General features: G+C 40.3%; 1 protein-coding gene across 1 annotated transcript; it reads left to right on the top strand.

Annotated features, from left to right (window-relative positions):
• Window positions 1-664: 664 nt before the first annotated feature.
• On the top strand, window positions 665-1,120 carry LOC120026745 (cytochrome c oxidase subunit 6C-1-like). Its single transcript, XM_038971468.1, has 2 exons — window positions 665-769; window positions 995-1,120. The coding sequence occupies exons 1-2, from the start codon at window positions 665-667 to the stop codon at window positions 1,118-1,120; spliced, it is 231 nt and encodes a 76-aa protein (XP_038827396.1).
• The last annotated feature ends 11,109 nt before the right edge of the window (window positions 1,121-12,229 follow it).

Consider the following 12,229-nt stretch of genomic DNA (forward strand, 5'->3'; position numbering starts at 1 on the left):
CTTTCTTTTCTTTACAAAGATTAGCGGCTGACAGCGCTAGGGTAGATGAACCTACGTTAGCTATCTAAGCTAAGGAGCTTGTTAGCATTACATTTTACATTTGAGTCATGACATTGATAGTGTCACATTTTCAGAGAACCATTAAAACTAAGTTAAGTAGCTAGGTAGGTAAGTAAGTAAACTTTTGACACAACTAGCTGCCAGTAGTTAACGAAGGTAGCACTTGATTCTGTACCAGCACACATTGGCTAGACTGATATAGCTAGCCATACTTTTTCTAATGGGCTATTTCTAAATAGAGGCATTTTACATGCAATATATATGGATCACATTGGCCAATGTCAATAGCATCACCAGCTTCAGATGGAGATATTCAACCATGTTTTTCTGAATTGCCAATCCGATTGGTGTCCTTTCTTTTGAAGGGGAATCTGCTAGCTCCCACTTGGGATTGATCCAAATGTGACTTGGATGTTGGTCACGCAGCTAAATGCCTGATTAAACTTCACCACACAGCAAATTCATTACAATCAACTTATGTACGATCTTTAAGTACAACCAATATATTTCTTGACATAAGGACATTTCTGGAAGCAGCATTGTTGTACTTCAAACCAAGTAAATGATGTGCCATTTCTCTTCTGAACATTCCAGGAATTCCACAATGTCTCTGGCTAAGCCTGCAATGCGAGGACTCCTTGGGAAGCGTCTGCGGTTCCATTTGCCCATTGCCTTCGCTCTGCCATTGGTGGCTGCAGCAGCTTTCAAGGTCAGCTGACAATCTTGTTTTTGTTTAAGGCGGCCTGGGATTTCAGCAAGACGGCCACCTTAGCATTTTCTATGTAGGAAAAGCCATGGGGAGAGAAGTATGGAATGGTTAAAGTCCATCATGGACTTTATCACAATGAATGGATATCGTCAGCAACGGGCATGTTTTTGTATTCATAAGTAAATACTTCCTTCTGATGAGGTAATATTGTCTTTGTCTTCTCAGTACGGTGTAACAGAGCCCAGGAAACAGGCCTATGCCAATTTCTACAAACAATATGACACCACAGCAGAGTTCAACAACATCAGGGAAGCTGGCGTTTTTGAAAGTGTCAGGCCAACTGGCAAATAAAACCCTGTGAGTATTTTACAATCAATGAGGCATCATTTCATCTATCTATTAGGCCAGTGTTCTTCACTCCTTGTCCTGGAGGGCTGCATTGGGTGCAGGCTTTTGTCCCAGCCAGCCCCACATTGGCACACCTCGGTTGTGTTCTGTAGGCTCAAATCAGAACATTTGTCAATGTTCAACTTGTCCTGTAAGAGTGCAAATGTTTCTAAAATGTTTCAGAACATTGTTGCCTACTGAACAAGCCCTTGAATTTGCTAAACAAGGTCTCGATGATTTGTTGAGCCAAGTTTTTTGGTGCTAACCTTAACAAGGAGGATAAAAGAATGCTGCAGTCCTCTTGGACCATGAGTGGATGGTTTTATAATAATTTGTCAATGTTATAGCTGCAATACTGCAATGTGTTATATGTCCCTTTCTGTATTACAGCTGGTGTCCCATTGTGCATTCCTGGTCTGATGTTCCAGCTCTGGTTTACTCATCGAACACTGCGGTTATGTTCTCGTGAATAAATTATTCTCTATGGGTGCCAGTGCCTCATTATGATTCATCTGTGTTATTGTGATAAACTGTTTTGAAAACTTTTTGATTAAGAATTCAACAATGCTTTCATTCCCAAAGAATACCTGGAGTGTATTCATTACGTCTTGCAACGAACACCATTTACAAACCAAACCGAAGCAATCAGAAAGATTTAGCAAAAAAATGTTTAGCAACAGAATCGGCATTATAAAAATACACTTCAGTTGAAGTCATGCGAGTAAAGTTGTACCATAATTTTTTTTAAAATCATGACACCTGTGATGGAAACTAGAACTTTACATTTTATAAATGGCAACAGAATTTGATTGTTTGACATGGGATGTTTTTGTGTTGGGTGAAAATAATTATGCGAGAAATGCTGGTGGAAACACCTGTATGCACAAACATTGAGAACCATGATATCAAAGTTAAACTTGTCATGTGATAATGTGTGTGTGGTCCTCACACTAAGACTCAGAGTAACCATGCCGTTTATTATTAGGCTACGGATTAAATATGAATAACTTCCAGCAGGTATATCTCACTGATCATCCCAAAAGCCAACACCTAATTTGGCCGCCTTTCCTTCCAGTTCTCTGCTGCCTGTGACTGGAACGAATTGCAAAAATCGCTGAAGTTGGAGACTTATTTCCCTCACCAACTTTAAACATCTGCTATCTGAGCAACTAACCGATCGCTGCAGCTGTACATAGTCCATCTGTAAACAGCCCACCCAATTTACCTACCTCATCCCCTTACTGTTTTTATTTATTTTTCTGCTCTTTTGCACACCAGTATCTCTACTTGCACATGATCATCTGATGATTTATCACTCCAGTGTTAATCTGCTAAATTGTAATTATTCGCTCCTATGGCCTATTTATTGCCTACCTCCTCATGCCTTTTGCACACAATGTATATAGACACATTTTTTTCCCCTACTGTGTTATTGACTTGTTTATTGTTTACTCCATGTGTAACTCTGTGTTGTTGTCTGTTCACACTGCTATGCTTTATCTTGGCCAGGTCGCAGTTGTAAATGAGAACTTGTTCTCAACTAGCCTACCTGGTTAAATAAAGGTGAAATAAAATAAAAAAGGGTGGTGAGCCTGATGCACCTTTTCAATAAATATCGAGGGTCTTATTGTGGAGACATTATCGATGCTTGACTGCAGTTTTCACAAATAGTCTGCTCTTATCTATGATAATCTCATGTAGACTAGCCTACCCACAATGTATCTGTAAACTGTTGGCTAGAGCACAAGTGCCAAGATCAGAGTAGGAGAGTAGTAATGCATCAGGTTTTGTGACGACAACCAGAGGTAGAGTTGAAATTGCGATGGAAACACAATGAACTCTTTTATTTCGTACATGTGAAACTACTTGTGTGCAATTCGTCATCACGCACTGCTTTTTATCCACAAGTCTGTTTGGTGGAGAAAAACACTGGTGGGAAAATGCACATTTTCTTCACACTGGTTTTATAATATTCACATTAAAGTTTGTCGCCAATTGGATGGAAACCAATTGTGTGATAGGGGATTTCTATAGGTCGTTATCATTAAAATGTCACAATGTGCTGAGCGTTAGATTTGCCTGGTGTGGGTGTAACGGATGTGAAATGGCTAGCTAGTTAGCGAGTACGCGCTAATAGCGTTTCAATCAGTTACGTCACTTGCTCTGAAACCTAGAAGTAGTGTTGCCCCTTGCTCTGCAAGGGCCGCTGCTTTTGTGGAGCGATGGGTAACGACGCTTCGTGGGTGTCAGTTGTTGATGTGTGCAGAGGGTCCCTGGTTCGCGCCCGAAGTCGGGGCGAGGGGACGGTACTAAAGTTATACTGTTACATTGGTGCCGTGACCCGGATCACTGGTTGCTGCGGAAAAGGAGGAGGTTGAAAGGGGGGTGAGTGTAACGGATGTGAAATGGCTAGCTAGTTAGCGGGTACGCGCTAATAGTGTTTCAATCAGTTACGTCACTTGCTCTGAAACCTAGAAGTAGTGTTGCCCCTTGCTCTGCAAGGGCCGCGGCTTTTGTGGAGCGTTGGGTATCGACGCTTCGTGGGTGTCAGTTGTTGATGTGTGCAGAGGGTCCCTGGTTCGCGGTCGGGGCGAGGGGACGGTACTAAAGTTATACTGTTACATGGGGAGGGGACACCCAGCTCCAATAAAATCATTGACTGCATGCCATTTAAAGGAAAAAAAAACTTCATTTAATTTACAGTGTCAAATAACACTTGAGAATATTTTTTTGTGAACAAATGTTTAATTTTGTCGGTAAGGTTGGTAGCAATATGGAAAATCGTTGTGGAAATCAGTTGCAACTCAAATCGACAATGCAATGCTCTCTATGGAAGCAAGCGTAGCCACACACAATAACACCAAAGAAAATGTCAGCATGTAACGTAGTTAGTTGGCTCTAAAATCGCTTAAACAAACTGCACTATCAATGTAGGGGTCTACAATCTCACCATGTTCACCCTGCAGATCAATGTCACAGTTGCGATCAATATCGCTGTGATCAATATCGCAACTGCAGATATACACTGCTCAAAAAAATAAAGGGAACACTTAAACAACACAATGTAACTCCAAGTCAATCACACTTCTGTGAAATCAAACTGTCCACTTAGGAAGCAACACTGATTGACAATAAATTTCACATGCTGTTGTGCAAATGGAATAGACAAAAGGTGGAAATTATAGGCAATTAGCAAGACACCCCCAATAAAGGAATGGTTCTGCAGGTGGTGACCACAGACCACTTCTCAGTTCCAATGCTTCCTGGCTGATGTTTTGGTCACTTTTGAATGCTGGCGGTGCTTTCACTCTAGTGGTAGCATGAGACGGAGTCTACAACCCACACAAGTGGCTCAGGTAGTGCAGTTCATCCAGGATGGCACATCAATGCGAGCTGTGGCAAAAAGGTTTGCTGTGTCTGTCAGCGTAGTGTCCAGAGCATGGAGGCGCTACCAGGAGACAGGCCAGTACATCAGGAGACGTGGAGGAGGCCGTAGGAGGGCAACAACCCAGCAGCAGGACCGCTACCTCCGCCTTTGTGCAAGGAGGTGCACTGCCAGAGCCCTGCAAAATGACCTCCAGCAGGCCACAAATGTGCATGTGTCTGCTCAAACAGATGTCTGCCTGCTTGAACGCCAATACTTCAGATATACATGAAAACATGCAATGACCCAGCGATTCGAAAGAACATCACTCGAAGATGCACAACAACAGTATAACATTCAAAACGGGTGAACCATTCCTTTAAGGGATTGTTAAAGCTGCAATATGTAACCTTTTGGGCGACACCACCATATTCACATATTTATAAATAAGTTATAGATCTGTCACTTATTGAAAGCAAGTCTAAGAAGAGGTAGTTCTGATCTATATGCGATATTTCTATTCTTTCCGTTGTTACATTTCGTTTTTGCATATTTTGCTTTCTGTTTTCTACAGCAGTTTAAAACAGCTGAAAAAAACTATATTTTTGGTTATGGAAAGTATATTTCACAGCGTTTAGGTGGTATGATTATCTGCTGGTTTTGTCACAAACTGAAATTAGGTGAACTATTAGAATTTTAGTAACCAGGAAATTGAGCGATTTCTGCATAGTGCATCTTTAAATAAATGTGAATTATTTGGTTGTAATATCATCACATCTAGAAGAGCATAGTGAGAACTACACATTTCAGATTATTCCAATGAAAACCATTACACACATTTAGCTCAATTAGAGTTATACAGCAAGTAACTGCACGCTTTTCATGATCAGTAAATATCAATTGATTATGTAATTTCAGATATGTGAGGGTTGCCTCACGATATCTCTCAATATTGGCCACCGTTAATTTGATATTTCAGTGATATAACCGCAACACGCTACAATTTCATTGTTTTTACTGAGCTGCAGTTCATATGAGTCAATTGAAATAAATACATTAGGACCTAATCTATGGATTTCACATGACTGGGAATACAGATAATAACAAAATTGACCTCACAACTGGCCGCAGGATCTCGCCACAGTATTTTTGTGCTTTCAACCTGCCATCGATAAAATGAAATTGTGTTTGTTGTCCGTAGCTTACGCCTGCCAATACCATAACTCCACCACCATCATGGGGCACATCAGCAAACTGCTAGCCCACACAACGCCATACATGTGGTTTGTGGTTGTGAGGCTGTTTGGACCTACTAAAAAATTCTCTAAAACGACATTGAAGGTGGCTTATGGTAGAGAAATTAACATTTAATTCTCTGGCAACAGCTCTGGTAGACATTCCTGCAGTCAGCAGGCCAATTGCACACTCCCTCAAAACTTGAGACATCTGTGGCATTGTATTGAGCGGCAACTGCACATTTTAGAGTGGCCTTTTATTGTCCCCCGCACAAGGTGCACCTGTGTAATTATCATGCTGTTTAGTCAGCTTCTTGATATTCCACACCTGTTAGATGGATGGAATATCTTGGCAAAGGACAACATTTGAGAGAAATAATGTTTTTGTGCGTATGGAACATTTCTGGGATCTTTTATTTCAGCTCATGAAAGATGGGACCAACACTTTACATGTTGCGTTTATATTTTTGTTCAGTGTATATATGCCTGACAGGTTTGAGGGGTTTAGATTCATTTCCCGTCCTTTGTGGGCTCTGCCTGTCAAGCAAAAGGGCGCATTTGCCGATGTACTGTCAGCTGATGTTAACTTTGCAAGCTACCGGTAGAAACTTTGTACAGTTGTCTAAACATAGTGGTAAGAAGACCTAATATACTTTTTTCTTCAACCAACATAAGCCTACCTAGTGAAGTTAGCTAACCTTATTCCCTTTTTAACATTGTTTTTAAGATTGTTTAATTACGATGGCTGCTGACAGACATGATAAGCTACATTGATTGATGAACCACGTCAAATTAGCTAGCTAACTAGCTAGCTAGCTAATAACAGATTTGGTATTTTTGGTATTTTATTAGGATCCCCGTTAGGTGTTGCAAAAGCAGAAGCTACTCTTCCTGGGGTCCACACAAAACATGAAACATGACATAATACAGAACATTAGTAGACAAGAACAGCTCAAGGACAGAACTATATATTTTTAAAAAGGCACACGTAGCCGACATATCAATGCATACACACAAACTATCTAGGTCAAATAGGGGAGAAGCGTTGTGTCGTGAGTTGCTGCTTTATTTGTTTTTTGAAACCAGGTTTGCTGTTTATTTGAGCAATGTGAGATGGAAGGAAGTTCCATGCAATAAGGGCTCTATATAATACTGTACGATTTCTTGAATTTGTTTTGGATTTGGGGACTGTGAAAGACACCCGGTGGCATGTCTGGTGGGGTAAGTGTGTGTAAGAAGACTATGCAAACAATGTGGGATTTCCAACACATTAATGTTTCTTATAAAAAGAAGAAGTGGTGCAGTCAGTCTTTCCTCAACTCTTAGCCAAGAGAGACTGGCATGCATAGTATTCATATCAGCCCTCTGATTTACGATGAAGAGCAAAACGTGCCGCTCTGTTCTGGGCCAGCTGCAGCTTAACTAGGTCTTTCTTGCAGCACTGGACCACATGACTGGACAATAATCAAGATTAGACAAAACTAGAGCCTGCAGAACTTGGTTTTTGGAGTGTGGTGTCAAAAAAGCAGAGCATCTCTTTATTACGGACAGACCTCTCCCCATCTTTACAATCATTGAATCTACAGTTGAAGTTGGAAGTTTACATACACTTTAGCCAAATAAGAAAAAGAGAGAAAAAAAGCTAGCAGAGGATGGCGGTCTGTTTTTAGCCACCTCGTGCGTTACCGTCGGTAGATTATTGGGGTTCCGTGTGGTAGAGGGGACCAATCCAACCAATGTAACGAATGAGACACCAAAATATTCTGGACATTCGTCACAAACACCTTTGTTCCAGCACTTGGGCTGTTGTTGCATTACATGCGGTATCACAACAGCTGTTTGTCACTTGACTGTCATTCAGAAAATTCCTTCCTGGATCAGATGAGGATGTGTGGAAACCACGGCGTAACTAATCAGCTGGACACCAAATGCGCATCCATTAGTATTATACATAATTATTGAAGAACCACGTTTAATGACAGAATTGATTTAGGTTTTAACCATCAAGGTAAGATGACTCTTTTGGTTAGAAGCATTCCATTTTGCCATCATATTTATTATTTTGGATTTATGTGCCCATGAAAACTGTTTTCACCGCGTAACATAAGGAGACATGAATATTATAGTTACACTGCATTTCTGAGATCGCAATACAAAAAACTTTCAGACAGCTAGATCCAGGATTCTTACAGGGTTCAAGTTCAATGTCTAATTTAACTGATTAATGCTTAATATATGATATAACAACAACTTAGACTGCCATAAATGCAAGGACAGAAAAGTACTGTTTTATGTCACACAATTTAAAGGGTTAAACATAGGTTTTAAATCAATTTGATTGAAAATAGCTATGATTCCCCCTTATATCCTAATGGAACGACATGAAAAAATTGGCTGATTATTATCAATAACTTATCAACAGTTGTAACAAGTTGTCCAGTGTAGGAAATCCTCACTGGTACCCTAGTTTATAGAAAGACCCAATTGCAATAATGGGCCCTTTCATGTTGCGGGTTTGAGGAGTTCTTTATTCTTCAACACATTAAACAGTTTAGGGGACCACAGCCAGTTGGCCTCCTCTCACGCATGTTTGTCTTGTTAATGACGAAAGGAAGAGAAGCACGTCTCTATTCCCTCCAGACAATCACACATGTAATTTTGGAGTTCCTATAGAGCCTACACCGGTAGCACTTTCTAATAACTCCACGTAATAAAGCATTCATAATGGATTTGTACATATTTTTTTTTAGCATTTGTTAATCATTACTTCATTCATACAATGTTTAATATTGGTCCTTATAAACAATTTACTAAATAATTAGTTAAGTCTGTCACAACTTCTGCCGAAGTCGGTCCCTCTCCTTGTTCTGGCGGTGTTCGGCAGTCGATGTCACCGGTCTTCTAGCCATCGCCGCTCCACTTTTCATTTTCCATTTGTTTTGTCTTGTTTTCCTGCACACCTGGTTTACATCTCATCATCATTACTATGTGTATTTAACGCTCTGTTCCCTCCATGTCTGTGTGGGGCATTGTTTATTTGTCAAGGTTGGCACGCTTCCGGCTGGTTAGCGCCAGGCTTTATGTATACCTGTGTGTTGTGGCAGCCTGTACTTTGTACTTTGTTTGTAGTATTTTGTGCTGCCTTACTTGTTTTGGGCATTTGGTTTTGGTGACGCTGTTGCGTTCTGGTCTTACTATTTGCCTCAGTAAAGTGCTTCTTGTCCACTCAACTCTGCTCTCCTGCGCCTGACTTCCATGCACCATCTACACCCACCGTTGACAGTCTTGCGTGGCCTAATCTAGTGTGGGCTATTTATACTTTACAAATACTTTATCAAATGTTTTGAGTGACCAGTGTAATTTGTCACAAAAAGATGGGCATGCCATTGGTAGACATTGTCTCCTAGAACATATCAATAAGCATGCAATACAAAGGATGTTTAAATATATTAAACATTTTATTCCAAAACAGTCAAACTGTTGGAATAGTGTGATATGTAACTTCAGACACACTCTAGGCTGAGTAAAATAACGTTTTTCACCCGAAAATGCTAACATTAGCGTTTCTTGGCAGTGACTTTTCTGTCAAAACCAAAGTGTGGATTGCAGTCACTAATTAGACAAGTTTACAGACTGCTTACGAGGTAAGGAAACAAATATCTGAGCACATGATTTTGCTGAACTATCCCATTACGTTTAAAGATTTACTACCTTTAAAGGTCCAGTAAAAGTGCAGCTAAATAAAGCCATGTGTGAAAATTGTCTGAAGCACTGGAATCATTTAAGGTTATAATTTACATCTAATATTTCTACCTCAATCGAAGGAATAAAAATCCACTAGAGGAAAACTTTCCGGTCCAGCCAGCTGTTGCGTGTAGGCTACATTTCCCTGTTTTATCATTCGTTTGCATTCACAAGGTTAGCAAAACCTTCACATTTAAACTCTTCCATATGTCCTTGCAACAGTGGTTTTACAACAGTTTTTGTGAATACAAACCACCAAAAATGTTCTGGTAGTACCAATATCACTGAACACATCACATCATAGATGATTTGCACAGAGTGACACACACTGCCCGGTTAGTGTGTGACACAAGGCTGTATTGTTCTCGTTCTTAGGCCTGGTTTTCCCAGGTTAAGTGATACAAATCAGCCTTTAGCTCTCAGGGCAGCTGCACTACAGCAGCAAGTAGACAACTAGCCAATGAGGACCTATAATGTAGTCTGAAATGTCAGAGCCTCGTAATTGGCCCACTGACTGAGTGGTGTCGCTGCCATCCTATACTTTGAATAAATGGAGCGATAAATTATTCATGTTGAGATTAATAAATATGCCAGGCATCCTCTGGATTATAGATTAACACACCATGGCCTCATCATGGCATGTTATTAAAAAATGCTTTGGGAAATCATACTTGACAAAAAAGGTATGTTGCCAAAAAATGTGTTTCTCTCTGAGCTTAACTGAGACATGCATGCTCATGTATGCATTCATTATCTACAGCTGGAGTCAGAGGTTTACATACACTTAGGTTGGAGTCATTAAAACTAGTTTTTCAACAACTCCACAAATTACTTGTTAACAAACTATAGTTTACGCAAGTCGATTAGAACATCTACTTTGTGCATGACACAAGTCATTTTTCCAACAATTGTTCACAGACAGATTATTTCACTTATAATTCACTGTATCACAATTCCAGTGGGTCAGAAGTTAACATACACTAAGTTGACTGTGCCTTTAAATAGCTTGGAAAATTCCAGAAAATGATGTCATGGCTTTAGAAGCTTCTGATAGGATAATTGACATAATTTCAGTCAATTAGAGGTGTACCTGTGGATGTATTTCAAGGCCTACCTTCAAACTCAGTACATCTTTGCTTGACATCATGGGAAAAATCAAAAATCAGCCAAGACCTCAGAAAAAGAATTGTAGATCTGCACAAGTCTGGTTCATCCTTGGGAGCAATTTCCAAATGCCTGAAGGTACCACGTTCATCTGTACAAACAATAGTACGCAAGTATAAATACCGCTCAGGAAGGAGACGCGTTCTGTCTCCTAGAGGTGAATGGACTTTGGTGCGAAAAGTGAAAGTCAAGCCCAGAACAACAGCAAAGGACCTTGTGAAGATGCTGGAGGAAACAGGTACAAAAGTATTTATATCCACAGTAAAACGAGTCCTATATCGACATAACCTGAAAGGTCGCTCAGCAAGGAAGAATGGTTTGCAACTGCACATGGGGACAAAGATCATACTTTTTGGAGAAATGTCCTCTGGACTGATGAAACAAAAATAGAACTGTTTGGCCATAATGACCATCGTTATGTTTGGAGGAAAAAGGGGGAGGCTTGCAAGCCGAAGAACACCGTCCCAACCGTGAAGCACGGGGGTGGCAGCATCATGTTGTGGGGGTGCTTTGCTGCAAAAGGGACATGTGCACTTCACAAAATAGATGACATCATGAGGCAGGAAAATTGTGTGGATATATTGAAGCAACATCTCAAGACATCAGTCAGGAAGTTAAAGTTTGGTCGCGAATGGGTCTTCCAAATGAACAATGATCCCAAGCATACTTCCAAAGTTGTGGCAAAATGGCTTAAGGACAACAAAGTCAAGGTTTTGGAGTGGCCCTGACCTAAATCCTATAGCACATTTGTGGGCAGAACTGAACGTGTGTGCGAGCAAGGAGGCCTACAACCCTGACTCAGTTACACCAGCTCTGTCAGGAGGAATGGGCCAATATTCACCTAACTTATTGTGGGAAGCTTGTTGTGGGAAGCTACCTGAAACGTTTGACCCAATTTAATCAAGTTAAAGACAATGCTACCAAATACTAATTGAGTGTATGTAAACTTCTGACCCACTGGGAATGTGATGAAAGAAATAAAAGCTTAAATAAATAATTCTCTCTACTATTATTCTGACATTTCACATTCTTAAAATAAAGTGGTGATCCTAACTGACCTAAGACAGGGAATTAATTTTTACTCTGATTAAATTTCAGGAATTGTGAAAAACTGAGTTTAAATGTATTTGGCTAAGTTGTATGTAAACTTCCAACTTCAACTGTACCTATTTTAGGCAACATGTCACAGTTGTTTGAACACAGGCCTCTTCTGTCCTTACCGAAGATGTGAAGAGAATACCATTGTAATGAAGATGCAGTAAGTACTGCTGTGTCATTCCACAAATAGAGTGCCTTTTGGGTAGTGTAATTTGTCAAAAATAACTATTTATTCCACCTAATTTTAACACTGTCATAAAGAGCACATGTTCAAGGTCATAGTAAACATGCTTTCCTTGTCAAAAGGTTAAATTAAAGAAAGATTACTATAAAATGTCTATTACAGCTACAGGGTTGACCGTAAAAGGGTTGTGGATTTCATCTGATATCAGCAATATCTCCCCTTGTGATAGGGGGAATGGGAGCTTTTTGTGTGCAGAGGGGGGGGGGAGGGGGGGGGGGGTTTTA

The sequence above is a fragment of the Salvelinus namaycush genome, chromosome 2 (assembly GCF_016432855.1).
Source record: "Salvelinus namaycush isolate Seneca chromosome 2, SaNama_1.0, whole genome shotgun sequence".
In the NCBI taxonomy this organism is placed as follows: domain Eukaryota; kingdom Metazoa; phylum Chordata; class Actinopteri; order Salmoniformes; family Salmonidae; genus Salvelinus; species Salvelinus namaycush.

What these genes read in the sequence shown, in the direction of transcription:
- LOC120026745 (XM_038971468.1), top strand. Translation starts at nt 665, where the DNA reads ATGTCTCTGGCTAAGCCTGCAATGCGAGGACTCCTTGGGAAGCGTCTG. An exon ending in TGGCTGCAGCAGCTTTCAAG is followed by an intron (nt 770 to 994) that starts GTCAGCTGACAA and finishes TTGTCTTCTCAG; the next exon opens with TACGGTGTAACAGAGCCCAG.